Here is a 15,754-nt window from a genome sequence, read left to right as displayed (position 1 = left end):
ACTAAATGTTTCTATATAAATAAGTCATAGATCTTAGATATGAAAACACAATTTGTTCTGAAATCTTCTTTCACTTTTTCCCCTTCCTATTATGCAGATTATAATCTATCCATGCTTTCTCATCCTGTGCACCCTTTATATCTCTTGGTAAACTATTGACAGAAGGTTCACACATAATGATTAGTTTTCTCTAGGTTTCATGAGATGATAGGAGTACCAATGTAGTATATGGAGTGACTATGTGCTACCCCATACTTTTGCTTTATGAGCAAATCATCACTTTTTTTTTCCAAGCATACATCACATAGGTGATATATTTTATGCCACTTTCTTATGATAATTTATCACTGGATATTTCCTATAATTTACTTATGCCAAGCATTTTTTTCTCCTTTGGATGTACCATAATTTTGAATCCTTAGAAACTGCCATGATTTATGGTCTCCATGAATCATAAAAAAGTATTGATTTTAAAAGATTCTTTATTTTTTTCCCCAAGGAGAATCTTGGTGTCAGTAAAATTCCATGAAATCTTCAAATACACTCCTGTTTCTATTGACCTCTCTGTATGTATGCATGTATATGTGCATCACATAATATATTCATATACAGTGATGGACAAATTCTAAGGATTTTTCATCCAACTTATAATCTGTACAATACATATTTTTTTCTATTTGGATTTTAATTAACTATTAGACAGACAATCTTTTGAACGTTTATGATTTAAATGCCTATGAATTTCACTTAAGAAGTTTTCAATATTCTGAAGATAAATGCCACTTAATTCCATCCATAAATGGGAATAAGAATTATACATGAAAAATCCCTTTTCTTCTGAACTCTTCACTAGATATCCTTCTGAACACTGCACCACCCAGACCTTGTTAACCTACTCTACACACCAGATACCATAATGCCCTGTACAGGATATGCTCAAAGGTGATACTAAGAATTGATGAGGCAGGATTGAGACTTAGAGTATTGTACATTTTATCTGCCATCTTCAGAACTACTTCCATCACTTTCTTAGGCTACCAAGAATGAGGATAGTCTGGCATACTCTTTCTATACTTAACCTATCTATCAGCAAACTCAAATGACCTCTTTGATTCACAATCTCCATGACAGGCTATCTAAAAGCAAACGAGTCAATCCATTCCATCAACCCCAACTTCCCATTCTTTCATTCCCATTCACTTTAATCTTGCTTTTCCCATGTATGACTCCAGTTTTATCACTCAGTATGCTTTCTGAAATTTCTGTTCTTTAATTAACATTTCACTTAGACTTTTTCTTATGATCTCTTTTTTTTTCATGCTATTTCAACTAACAGAGAATTATTTTTTTCTCTGAACTATGTCACAAATGCCGCTAATAAAACTTTTGTAATAAATCTATATGGTCAAGTGAGAAGATCCTATATAATTTGATCCTATATAATTTCCTTATTGATTCTATTTACAATTAATTGATTTTGTCCTGTTAATTGCTTACATGGTCATGGTTCTCTGTCTCTGAACTTAGATCAGAATTCAGCTAGTATGTATGTTAAAGTTCTCTTGATATTGCTGTTCACTATTCTATTCTTGCTTCAAGGATTCAGCCCCTGTTTGGGGATGCAAATGAATATGAAGGTAGATTATCTTGTATCTTTACACCACAAAATTATCTTTCAAAGAAATCTGGTTTGTTATCCAAAGAACTCTGAGATAAAATTTACAAATTAATTTCTCTCATAAAATATTCTAAGTCTATGAGAATTGTCACTTCAGCATCATCTACAAATCATTCTGTGCCAAAGAACACCTGTTAATCCACATAACATCAGGTTCTAAAACTTCATAATACTTGTGTGTTTTCCTTGAGAAGCTGACTAGCTGATCTTAATCCATTTTAGACTCATTCTTGCTAATTAAAGGTGGTTTTGTCACATTTCAGGAATATGTGAGTATGTTTCTTCTATCTACTATCAATCACCTCAAGATACATTTGGGTCCATAAATCGATTAAAAAAACATTCCTTCAAGATAAAGGAAGGATGATGTCTCATCACTATGATGTTACCAATCCTACAATCAATGATATATTTTCTGTTCTATTCTACGTTCTATGCTTATAAAAAGGAGTTCCATCTCTAATTCTTTGTCTTTGGCTAAAAATTGAGGCAACCAGTGATCCATTTCATTCTCAGATTGCCAGGCCTAATAATAAAATGCTATCTTGCTCAGAAAAATGTACCTCAGTTTACTTTTCCATTAAATTTCACACATGACACAAGCACTCACAAAGACTTGGTTTCCCCCAAAGACATTTTATCCCTGACCATCCCTTCTAGCCCTAGTTATAACTTAATATTGGAAGCCCCCAACACATTGGTATTGGAAGAAGAATAGGGATCCTACATGTTCCTCAGTGCCACTATTACTAAGTAACTTCTCCCCTGAGGATCACTCCAAATTCATCATCCTATACAGATCATAATGACAATTATCTACCATTCCCCAATTTGCTCTTTGTCCCATATCAAGAAATTCAGTTTCTAACTTAGAATCTTCCTCTTTTTTTCTATTCATGCCTTTGTACTAGGAAACTTTCACTTAAACTTTCTAACTTCTTGATACCTCAAACTCTTTAACTACTATCACTTAAACATCTATATCAATTCATGTATACATAGGGATGGACACACCTTTAATATCACCATTAACTACTTGTTCCACAACTGAAAACTCTATAACTCATTTACATTCATTCATACATTATATAATTCACTCCATCTCCTTCCCTAAAATTAGCCTTCCCTTCACTCATCCTTTCCCATCTCTTCTTTGTCAAATGAGGTTCTTGTCTCATACAAAGAAAAACAAGATAATTCACCATAAACTCCTTCTCTTTCTACAACCTTTTGATCTTTTAATATCATCCCCCATCTTCTAATTATATACCTCAGACATTGATAAAGAAACATTTTCTTTGTCAAGGTCAACATAACATCCGAGATCCTACCCCTAACATCCGAGATCCTACCCCCTCCTATCTTCACTTCCCACTGATTCTTTCAATGTTGCCTTTAAACATATCAAAGTCTCTCTTATCCTTAAAATCATTTCTTTAGATCTTACCCTTCTTGGCCACATGCAATATCTTTCCTCTATTTATAAGTTAAACTTCTGGAAATTGGGGGGATAGGAACTGTTGTATTCACTATATTTGTTGCATTCATTTTCTTTCTCTTCACTCATTTCTTAATCCTTTACAATACTCAATTTTGTTATTTTCCATAATTACTAAGTCCAATAGAGCTTTTGACATTATTGATCACACTCTCTTTCCTGGAAACTATATGTGATTTCACAATATCATTCGGTATTCCCATCTTTCTATGTATCTAAATTTTTTTCTAAATTTTCTTTACTAAATCATTATTCATATCCAGCTCTTGTCCTATAAGCTAAAGCTCTGTCATTGGCCCTCTTCTCTTATTTTTCTATATTGTCTCCCTTTGTACATTGACTCCCTTGGGAACAATTATCTCCACGATACATATAGCTCCCAAATCTTCATATTCAATTTACTAATTCTCTCGATCTCTAGTTTCAAATTACTATATATGAGTATCTATTAGGTATTTCAAACTGGTTTATCCAAAAAATTCTCAAATTCAACAAAATCACAAGAACTCATTGTCTTTTCCACTAAGTTCATTCCTCTTTCTACCGAAGACACCATCATCTTTCCAGGCACCCCATATTCACAGCTTTTGAGTCATCATTAACTTCTCACTTTATTCCCCAATATTTATTTAATTACAAAGTATTTTCTATTCAACCCTGAAACACACCTCCTTTCCTTTTCCCTTATCTCCTCTCACATGGGCACTAATCTAATCACCTTAACCTCCAGTCTGGGCTACTTCAATAATCTACCAAAGGAGTCCTAAGAAACATCCTCTACAAACCATCTTTCACATGACCAAGGCAATATTCCTAAAGCACAGGTCTCCTCTTGTTAGATCCTTATTCAAGAAGTTTTGGTAGCTCCCTATTGCCCCTTGATTAAATATAAACTCTTCTTTTTGAAATTTAAAACTCCTTACAATCTTATTTCTGACTATATTCAAGTCTTGTTATGTACATCACTTCCATTTCACACTCTATAGTCAAGACAAACTTGCAGCTCTTCACACATAACATTCCATTTCTGCTCTTAACTTTGCACAAACACTATTTAAATGAACTTTCTCCTCCCCTTTATTTTATGTCATCAAGAGCCAGTGCCTCATTACACTCCACACCAAATTACTTTGCCTTTACTTCACATATCTATCTATATCTATACATATATATATATATATATATATATATATATATGTATATCTATATCTACAATGTACATGTTGTCCTTCCTTGAAGACAGGGACTGTTTTGTTTTTGCATTTTTATCCCCAGTGCCTAGGGTCATGTATGATATTATAGTAGGTGCTTAATAAATGTTTATTGATTACATGGTAGGACTAAATCTATCCAGACTACTTCAGGTTATTTTAGATATCTGAATTTAACTTACTTCTTTGGAAGTTTCATTTTTTTTACTTTTTCTTCAGCATGTTCATCTGATATTCCTACATGGCAGCCTAAGGCCAACAGAGTCCTGGAAAGTAAAATTAGAACTAAGTTATACCAATTTCTGTCATATTTAGAAACATGATACACAAAACTATGCTACAGTGAAATACATGCTTTTAGAATTATACAACAGGAATACTTCTGGATAGTTGAATAGTTACTAAATACATTTTAGGATTATGTAACCAATTGGTGTAAGCTGGAGAACCTTTGATTTTTTTCTCTTTTCTAAGTGATTTTATTTCTTTTTAGAATATTTTTGGCCCCTACTGCAATGGTATTTGCCAAAATTTTGTCTTTTTTTTTTTTCAGGAGCCTCTGAATAATGAAGAAGCTGATCTTTTTGTTGTTTTTAATTACTAAACCACCCCATACCAAAATAAGGTCAAAATGGATACAGGATTTGCATATAAAGGATAATACCATAAACCAGTTAGGAGAACAAGGGATAATTTACATATTAGATATTGGAGAAGGGAGGAATTTATGACCAAAAAAAAACTAGAGAACATTATGAATGGCAAAATGGACAACTTTGATTATATACTGTGTCAAATTTATAAGAATAAAAGTCATTCCCCAATTGATAAATGGTCAAAGGATATGAACAGATAATTTTCAGATGACTAAATTAAAGCTATTTATGAGTATATGAAAAATGGTCTAAATCACTTTTGATTAGAGAAATGTAAATTAAAACAACTCTGAGGTACCACCTCATATCTCTCAGATTGGCTAAGATGACAGGAAAAGATAATGATAAATATTGGAGGGGATGTGGGAAAACTGGGATACTAATGCATTGTTGGTGGAATTGTGAAATATGAAATCCAATCATTCTGGAGAGCAATTTGGAACTATGGCTAAAGGGCCATAAAATGGCATATCCTTTGACCCAGCAGTGCCGTTACGGGTTCTATATCCCAAAGAAGTCATAAAGGAAGGAAAAGCAAAAATGTTTGTAGCAGCTCTTTTTGTGATAGCAAAGAATTAGAAAAGCAGTGCATAGCCATCAATTGGGGAATGGCTGAACAAGTTGTGGTACATGAAAATAATGAAATATTCTTGTTCTTTTAAAAATGATGAACAAGTTGATTTTAAAAAGTCCTGGAAAGATTTACATGAACTGATGCTGAGCAAAACAAGCAGGACCAAAAATACATTGTACACAATAACAGCAAGAATGTGCGAAGATAAAGTATGAAAGGCTTGATTCTTCTTAGTGGTTCAGTGATCCAAAGCAATCCCAAAAGACTTTGGAAAGAAAATGCTATCTGTATCCAGAAAAAGAATTAAGGAGATTGAATATAAATCAACACATGCTATGTTCACTTCTTTTTTTTCTATTTGTTTAAATATCCCATAGTCCCTTTTGTTCTGATTTTTCTCTCCCAACATGATTCATAAAGCAATGTGTATTAAAAATAGATAAATTTAGTAGAAAAAAATTTCTAAACAAATTCAATTCAATAGCATTTTATTAAGTGTTTACAAAGTGCAAGGTACTAAGAACAAAATAAGAAAAGTCTCTGTATTCAAATATCTTAATTCTATTTGACATGAAAACATGTAAATGCAAGTTGATTTGGGAACATAAAGAGCAATAACAAGTTGAGTGCAAGTGAAGCTTTTCCTAGGAAGTAGTTCTAAGTACCAAGCAAAACTTGATCTTGAAAGGAAGGCCAGAAAAAAGAGTTGGAGTAATATTTTTTGTGTAAGGAGGATAATTAATAAAATAGCTTTGATAGAAGTAATGTAATGTGTATGAAACTTAAGTCTCTCCTTTTTATAATGGGCCATTTATCTTTCTTTAGAAAAGGGAAATTAGCCAAGTGGCAAAAATGAAAAGGAAAAAAGATTGTATTTTCATTTTTTCCTGATACCACAATCTATTTCTTTCCTATTGCTATCCTCACCCCCAAAGCATACAATCATAATGTACTTTGTTATGTAGTCAAAATGGATTAAAAATACATTTTATGAATATATAGTTTTTACATCACCTACATTTTTTCCTTATATCCCTTCATTCTATCTCTAAGAACCATCCATTGACAATTTTTTAAAAGAGCAATCATAAAAAAAATCAGCAAAAGTTAATCAATATATTAGTAAAAATTTTTAAAAAATGAAACGTTCCATCCTTGTGAAACCCAGTCCTCCCTAAATACACACTTCTGCAAGAAAGTGGAGGAGGTTATTGTCACGTGGGCAAAGAATTATTGTAATTTTGCAACATTCAATCAATTATTTTGTAATTGCTGTTCTTATTTACATTGACATAGTCATCATATATATTGTTTTCTTTATTTTCTTTATTTTGCTTTTTCTTGGATTTGCATATATCATTCCATATTTCTTTATATTCATCATATCTATTGTTTTTTACAACATAATATTTAATGACACACGTACTACAATTTATTTTAGTATTCTTCCCAAATGATGTTTACTTTGTTCTAAATCTTTGTTACTAAAAATAATACTACTATTAATATTTTGATCAATATGGAACCTTTCTTTATTGTCAAAGACTTCCTAGGAAGTCTGAGTGAAATCTGAGTCAAAGGCACATTAAGTAAATGCTTTCCAGAATGATTATACTAATTTATAGTTCCATCAACAATATATTACTATGTCTATATTTATATCTACATTTCCTCATTTCTATCAATTTTCTGTGTCTGAGATTAAATCTCAAATATCTTTTGATTGACACTTATAACGAATAATAAACTATCATTTATATTGTGCTTTAAATTTCACAAAATATTTTAGAGGGAGGTAGATGCCTTTATTACTCCCTTTTTATAAATAAGGAAACTAAGGCAGATAATTTAATTACTTCATCATATAGCTATTGAGTGCTTGAAACCAAATATAAGTTCAGGTCTTAAATCCAGGTTCAGTGTTCTATCAAATGAACCTTCTAGATGACTTACAATTACTGACCAGTCACATTATTTCATATTATTGCAAATAGTTTATAATTATTTTAAGCATCTCTTACTTTCAAAAAACCTAATGCAACCAACATTAGAAGAAAAACAGAAAACTGATGGGGAAGGACACAGGACTGAGATTAACATCAAGCACCTCTGATAAAGGCCTCAATTCTCAAATATATAGAGAATTTAGTCAAATTTATAAGAATATGTCACTCTTCAATTGATAAATTGTCAAAGGATATGAACAGTTTTTAAATAAATAACTATAATCATAAGAAAAATTTTTCTAAAGCACTACTGATTAGAGAAACGCAAATTAAAACAACTCTGAGATAACAACTTAACACTTATCAGATTGATTAACATGACAGAAAAAGAAAAAAATAGTAAATGCTAGAGGGAATCTGGGAAAATTGTGACCTTAAAGCAGTTAGTGAAGTTGTGAATTGATCCACCCATTCTATAGAGCAATTTGGGATTATGTCCAAAGAACTTATAAATTGTACATATCCTTTACCCAGCAATACCACTATTAGAGCTGCATGCCAAAGAGATTTTTTAAAAAGATAGAAAGAAGAAAGGAAAAAAGCAAGGAAGGAAGGAATACAATAATAGCAATAGTGTATGATGATGAAATGTGAACAACTTAACTCTTCTCAGAAACACAAAGATCCAAGAGAGTTCCAAAGGACTTATGAAAAGTGCTATCTATCTCCAGGTAAAAAACATACAAACAACAAACAAAAAAAAAACTGATGGAATATGAATGAAGATTGAAACAAACTTCTTTTTTAAATTTTATCTTTTTCTTTAATTCTTCTAGGAGTTCTTATTGGATTTATGTTCAATTTGCATTTTTTCTTTGAGGATTTGCTTGGAGATGCTTTTATGTCATTTATTCTGAGTTTGTGTTTGTCACAACAATCTATCATAATAGGTCAGTGAAGAGGGTCACATTAAGTGGGGAAACTCTGGGTAAGGTATAAGACCCTTCAGCCCGGAGGGAATCCACTAACAAAGTCTGGTTTGGCTCCCCATCTCCTCTAAGGGCTCTCAGCCTTCCTGAGAAGTTAGGGGCCAGTGACAACCTGTGTTGAGATTGAAGCAGAATAATACCAGGTGGAAGAGTGGTACCAGGTGGCAAACTACATAGCAAGTTGTTTATGCTCAGAGTTGTTTTTGTTACATTATAAAAAGGAGAAAGCCCTTGAAATAAACAGACTCATTTTCCCACCCTCCTCAGGAGTCCCGCCTCATCACTTCTCCACTAAGAAGGTATATTTAATCACCCTGGTGTGGGGACTCTAGAAAGCAAAGGTACGTTCTGTCACCCCAACTTGGGGGTTCTAGAAAGCAGGACACAAGTCAGGTTCTGTTTTTGTTGTTTGCTTATTTTATCAACCTGTTCCTTGACTTTGGACTTTATTTCAGAGTTGAGCTAAGCTTAGTTTCACAGGTGGAGGAGAAACAACTACTCTGAGCTTCAGGCATTTATATCCTGTCGTTTCAGAATTAGGCTGGAGGGTTATAAGTTTTCAGTCCTTCCAGAGTTATGTGATGAAGGAAGAGGTTTGGTAATTGCCCTCTTTGTGTGTTCTATGGTCCTTATCCAAGTTGCTTCCTGTTCCTTTGAGATCACAATTCTCTGCCACTACTAACCCTAAATCCTTGCAATCATCCCTCTCCTCCCTGGAATCTGGAAGTAGGTAATAGGAAGTGGAGTTTCTAGTACTAGCATAAAAGTCTTATGTAAACTCTTTCTGACTAGGTATTCCATCTCTTTAACATTTCTGAATATTGTTAGCACTACTGCTGATACTAATGCTAATGTAGATGCTTCCAAAGTCTATTGCTAATGTCAATCGTGTTTCTGCTCAAATCCCATTACAGTATCTACAAAACATTTTTTTTTTATCTTCTAAGCTGTCCTGGGCTGGAAAAAATATTCACTGAGATCTTTTTGTTGGTTATTTCACTTAAAATTCATTTTAACATGAAAATATTGCAAACATCCAGAAGAATATGATTCAAGTATATAGTGGAGCTACATTCAAGATAACACAAGATTTAGCAACTTCTATATTAAAAGATTCAAAAGCTTGGAATATGATATTCCAGAGTGTAGTGTTGTCTTCTTTTCTTAAATATGATCATTCTCTGTGGAGCAGGTTTCTTGGGGAGGTTTCTGGAGGCAGCCTTAGTTTCAGTTCAGAACAATAATCACCTCAAATGCAACCAGGAGTTAAAGTCCAGTACTTTATTGTCTCTTCCAAAATAGCCCAGTTAGCTTTTCTTTGGTTCTGAGAGTGCTTGTTGCTAATCTTTTGCCTCTGCCAGCTTCAGCCTCCAGCTCTCTCTGAATCCTGGTCCTGAATCTTCTCCCAACTGAATTCTGGCTCTGTCAATCTCCTCCACTGACTGACTTTACTGACTCACTGAGGCTCTAAGAGTTTCTTCTATATGATCTCTTAAAGGTGTGAACCCAAAGGTTGATTCCTCTTCTGAGAGAATGGGATTGTGCGAGGTGTAACTTTGTGAATCTCCCGGACTTGTGAACTTTAATGTGTGAGCTAATGTGTGAACTCTCAAAGGTATAAACTTAAGCATTGTTTCTATCAATTCCAATGAGTTAACACTTTGTAAGGATTCTAACATCAGAGAGTTAATGAATAATAAAATCAAATAAGAGGATTAGAAGAAAAAGTGGGAAGAGAATTTAGAGGCATGCAAAAGGAAATATAAGAAGGTAATGAGAAAAGCATCTAAAAACTAAAATTGGCAAATGAGAAAGGAAGCACAAAAGTTCACTGAGGAAAATAATTTCTTGAAAATTAGAATTGAGCAAATAGAAGTTAATGACTTTATGAGAAATCAAGAAATAATAAAACAAAACTAATAGAATGCAAAAATAGAAAAAAATGTAAAGTATTTCATTGAAAAAACAACTGAAAATGAAGTTAGGATTACAACCAAAAATCAGCTACCCATTCAAAATTAGTATAATCCTTCAGGGAAAAAGGTAGATTTTTAATGAAAATGAGGGCTTTCAAACATTCATGATGAAAAGACCAGATGTGAATAGAAAATTTAATTTTCAAAAACAAGACAAGGGAAAAATATAAGGAGGGAATCAGAAAAGGAATATCATAAGGGACTTAATAAGATTTATCTGTTTACATTCCTACTTGGGAAGATAATACTTGTAAGTCATTAGAACTTTCTCATTATAAAAGCATTTAGAAGGAGTGTATAAAGATAGAGACAAAAGATGTGAGTTGATTATGAGGGAACAAAAAAAAATTAAGTGTTGAGAGAAATATACTGAGAGAATGGGAAATGGAAATGTGGAATGGCATAAATTATCTGCCATAAAAGAGTTAAATAAAAGCTTTTAAGTAAAGAGAGGAAGAGGGAAAGGAAACAGCAATGAGTGAGCCTTACTCTCATCAGAATAAGCTCAAAGAATTGAAATAACATACACACTCAATATGGGTATATAAAAAAATGATCTTACACTGCAGTAAAATAGGAAGGGAAGTGTATACAATTAGGACAGAATAGAGGACATATTGGGGAAGGAGGTGGACAGTAGCAAAACACATTTTGGAAGGATCAGGGTGAAAAGGAGAGAGAGAATAGAATAATCAGGGGGGATACAATTAGAAATAGTAATTGGAAAAAGAATTTTTATTTCTCTAATGAAAGTCTAATTTCTCAAATGTCTATGGAATTGAGTCAAATTTATTTAAAAGAAAAGGCCATTCCATAACTGATAACTGATCAAAAGATATGAACTCTGCCCAAATGCTATAAAATCATGCATATCCTTTACCCTAACAATCCCACTACTAGGCATGAATCCCAAAAAGATTTTTTTAAAAAGGGAAAGGACCTCTATATACAAAAATCTTTATAGCAGCTCTCTTTTCAGGGCAAAAAAATTAGACATTGAAGGGATGCATATCAATTGGGGAATGACTGAATAAATTGTGATATGTGCTTATTATGGAATATTATGAGCAGGATGCTCTCAGAAAAACCTGAGAAATCCCTCATGAACTCAAACAAAGTAAAATATACTCTGTACAAAATAATAGCAATATTGTGGGATGATTAGCTGGGAATGACTTTGCTATTCTCAGAAATATAATGATCCATAACTAGTCTGAAGGACTTTTAATGAAAAATGTTATCCACACTGAAAGAGAAAGAAAAAGAGAACCTGAAACTCAAAAATTTAAAAACAAATGTAAAAATTGTTTTAAATGTAATTTGAAAAAAATTCAACATTTTAAAAAGAAAAAATGGTCTAAATTATTAAGAGAAATGCAAATTAAAACAACTATGAGTTAATATCTCATACTCAGATTATCAAAAAAAAAAAAAAGAAATTTGAATCAAATGATTTTTCTCCTTTTTAAGAAGTAGTATATGGATTCTTTCAACTAGTCCTTTGTTTCCTGAATTCAGAGAGTTCTGGGAAGCTTCTTATATACATATATTTTTTGCAATGTAGTGTCTATGTATTTTTATTAATAATGTTCTTTTTAGACGTCTATGATCCTTAAGTTATTTTTATGCATCTTGTCTCTGAGATCAATAATTTTCTTTTATTGAGAGTATGTGTTATTTTAACATTATTGTGTTTTGCTTTTCTTCCAAATTGTTCTTACATGAAATATATATGTATTCCAAAGCTGTTGTTCATTCACTTTTTTGGAGAAATTTGTCACCATGGATTTTTTATTGTTCTTGTTTATTTTTCTTATTCTACTAATCATTGCTCTTCAGCAGATCAATGACTTGATTATGTGTTCTATAAATTCTCTCAAGGTTCTAGTTTATCTCTTGAATATCTGGGAACAACCATGCTCTCTTAAGAACCTACTTCTGGTTCATCAGGTTTTGATTCTATTAATCTTTAAATATTTATTTGGAGATTTATGCAATCTTTAGATATCTTGTTCCTCTTCTAACTTTTGCTAGTCTTAATTGCTTTATTTATTTATGTGTTAAATAAAGTTTCTTCTTCTTGAAAACTTTGAGAGTTTGAGTCCATTTTTTAAAGAGATTTTTCTATTGCTCATCTTCTGATACTTTTCCTTTTGATGATAAGTTCGGTTCACTACTATACCTAGACTTAAAATTATCTTAGTTTCTTTCCAGGTGGGGAAATTTATTTTTCATTAGTCTCAGGAGGAGTCAGGATTAGTCCCAACTACTGGATTCTAGTTTCCTCTTCTACAAGCCTGGTGCAGTCTCCCTCACTAGTGCCTTTTTCCTTTTCCCTTTCCCTTTCCCTTTCCCTTTCCCTTTCCCTTTCCTTTCCTTTCCCCTTTCTTTTCCTTTCCCCTTTCTTTCTCCCTTCCCTTTTCTTTCTCCCTTCCCTTCCCTTCTCCGTTCCCTTCCCTTCTTTTTCTTTTTCTTCCTTCCTTCCTTCCTTCCTTCCTTCCTTCCTTCCTTCCTTCCTTCCTTCCTTCCTTCCTTCCTTCCTTCCTTCTTTCTTTCTTTCTTTCTTTCTTTCTTTCTTTCTTTCTTTCTTTCTTTCTTTCTTTCTTTCTTTCTTTCTTTCTTTCTTTCTTTCTTTCTGTCTTTTGGAGCTATCAATGTTTGCTGCTTTTTTTATTAGTTTGCAGGAGGGTAGAACCAAGTAGAAAGTCATCCCAAGCAGAAAAGTTTAGTTCTTCCTCCTATGCCTCTTCTTTCTACAAAAATACCTGGGTAGATTTAAAATCTGTTGTTTGTTATTACATAATACTGAAGGAAAGATAGGGACAGCCTGTTATGCATCTGCTGCACTAAGAGAAAAATCCCAAACAGACCTCAAAGTATAAGCTGGTATTAGAAGTGAATGATTCAGTTTGGGCAAGTACTGTCAGAAACACCTTAGATCTATTACTCATTTGATTTTGGATTAATTTTCGATCACCATTTTCAGAATTAGTTGCCTAATTTTTTGCAATCCCCATGTTCAGGTACACAACCCCATAATGAGTCATGACTTATAGGTTAAAAAGCTTTGGCTTAGTGTATAATTAGTAAAAGAACATTTTCAGGAACAGTGAGGAATGATGAAAAAAACTGTACCTGAATCTTAAAATACATCATAATTGTAAATTTGCCAATAAAGATACCAAAATAACAGATAATTCAAGACAATGCTTTTTAAAATTGTTTCTGATGGTTTCTGCTTTTAAACATATACTTGCTCATTTGTGTAACTGGGACTGAGATCAATACTTTAAGTTTTATTATCTATTTTACAAATTGTTATAATGAAAATGCTTTGTGATTTCTTAATATCTATATTATATATACATAAATATGAGTGTATGTATATATGTACACACACACATATATAGATAGATAGATAGATAACAAAATTATTAAATTAGAAAGGCAGATTGGAAAAGGACCTGGGATCTGACTGATACATTATGGCTTTGTGTGTCTAGGTATTTCATTTAATGCGTCAGATAATGTATCATATGGTTTTCTAAAATAAATAATAATTTTCTCTAAAATGCTGAATCATTCACCAAGAAAAAAAAAAAAAAACAACTGGTGCCTAAAATATGATGATTACTTTGGGGCAAGGTAATGACAACTAAGTGGCTATTCCAAAGCACTTACAAGAAAAAAAGAAAAGTTTGAAATGATAAGAAGAGATCCATGCTGCTTGCTCAAGAAAAATAATAAATTATATCAGAAAAAAATGCCTTTTTTTAAGTTTAGACTTAGTTCTAGTAATTTAAAGTTCTTTGAAAGTAGAACTAAGTTTTCTTTGTATTTTTTTCTCTCCAAATACATATCAATGCATTTGGAAATTAATGAATTAAATTAATTAAATGCATACTTCCTACATATTAGGCTGCCCCCCACAAGGAAACTTTAGGGTGACATTTCAACATTTGGATTCTATTTAATTAGGAGAGAATGAACTTAGAGAATAAAATAATTAAGAGCAATTAATATGAACTTCTTAGGAATTAGCTTTATCAATTAAACAACAATATGTCATACTGCTTTTTTTTTTTTTTAAAGTCAGTTCCTATCTTAAAAATAGGAATAGACAGAGAAAATGTGTATATTAGTGGAGGGAACTTCTAGTTTAAATAACACTCTCTATATCAATTAATTAATTTGATATCTTCTTTTGAACTTCAATACCTTAGCGTTATTTTCTAGAGCACTGAGAGGTTAAAAAGGACTTAAATAGGGTAAATTTAATTTAATCTATTTCATTTTTATTTAGTTTCCAATTAATTTTTGTTCTATTTTCCCTTTATTACATGTAATTTTTATTGCAGCATGATCTGAAAAAAGATGTATTTACTACTTCTGCTTTTCTGCATTTGATTTTGAGGATTTTATACCCTAAGACATGGTCAATTTTTGTGTAGGTTCCATGAACTGCCGAGAAAAACATATACTCCTTTCTGTTTTCATTAAATTTTTTTTCCAAAGGTCTATGATATCTAACTTTTCTAAAACTATTTTTTTCATTAACTTTTTAATTTATGTTGTGGGTTGATTTCTCTAGTTCTGAGAAAGTAAAGATGAGATCCCTCACTACTATAGTTTTGCTGTCTAATTCTTCTTGTAGCTCTCTTAACTTCTCTAGGAATTTGGATCCTATACCACTTGCTACATAGATGTTTAGTATTGATAGTACTTCATTATCTATGGTACTCTTTAGCAAGGTATAGTTTTCTTCCTTATCTTTTTAAATTAGATCTAATTTGGCTTTTGCTTGATCTAAGATCAAGATCGTGATCCCTACTTTTCTTATTTCAGCTGAAGCATAATAAAATCTGTTTCAGTTTTTAACCTTTATTCTGTATTACTTTGCTTTAAATGTGTTTCTTGTAAACAACATATTGTAAGATTCTGGCTTTAAATCTTCTGTGCCATTTGCTTACATTATATGGAACAGTTCATCTCATTGACAATCACAGTTAAAATGACTAATTCTGTATTTCCTACCATCTTATTTTCCCCAAGTTATACTTTTCTCTTTAATTTTCCCCTTTCCTTCCCAATATTTTGCTTCTGACTACCACCTCCCTCAAACATCCCTCCGTTTTTATAGCACTTGACCCTTTCTTATACCTTTCACCTACTACTTCTGTTCTTCCTTCTATTAGCCTCCACCTTTCCTTTCCCTTTCCCCCTCCT

At 32.2% G+C, this 15,754-nt stretch overlaps 1 protein-coding gene across 17 annotated transcripts in view; it reads right to left on the bottom strand.

Moving 5' to 3' along the window:
* RYR2 (ryanodine receptor 2) overlaps positions 1-15,754 on the bottom strand; it is a 712,857-nt gene that overhangs the window by 330,693 nt on the left and 366,410 nt on the right. For all 17 annotated transcript variants that reach the window (XM_031968518.1, XM_031968517.1, XM_031968521.1 and 14 more), the window contains one exon: positions 4,570-4,653. In XM_031968518.1, the coding sequence (XP_031824378.1) occupies positions 4,570-4,653 (84 nt within the window). The remainder of the gene's footprint in view (positions 1-4,569; positions 4,654-15,754) is intronic.

Source organism: Sarcophilus harrisii, chromosome 4, assembly GCF_902635505.1.
Source record: "Sarcophilus harrisii chromosome 4, mSarHar1.11, whole genome shotgun sequence".
In the NCBI taxonomy this organism is placed as follows: domain Eukaryota; kingdom Metazoa; phylum Chordata; class Mammalia; order Dasyuromorphia; family Dasyuridae; genus Sarcophilus; species Sarcophilus harrisii.
The sequence above is the reverse complement of the archived record's forward strand: the minus strand, read 5'-3'. Positions and strand labels throughout refer to the sequence as shown.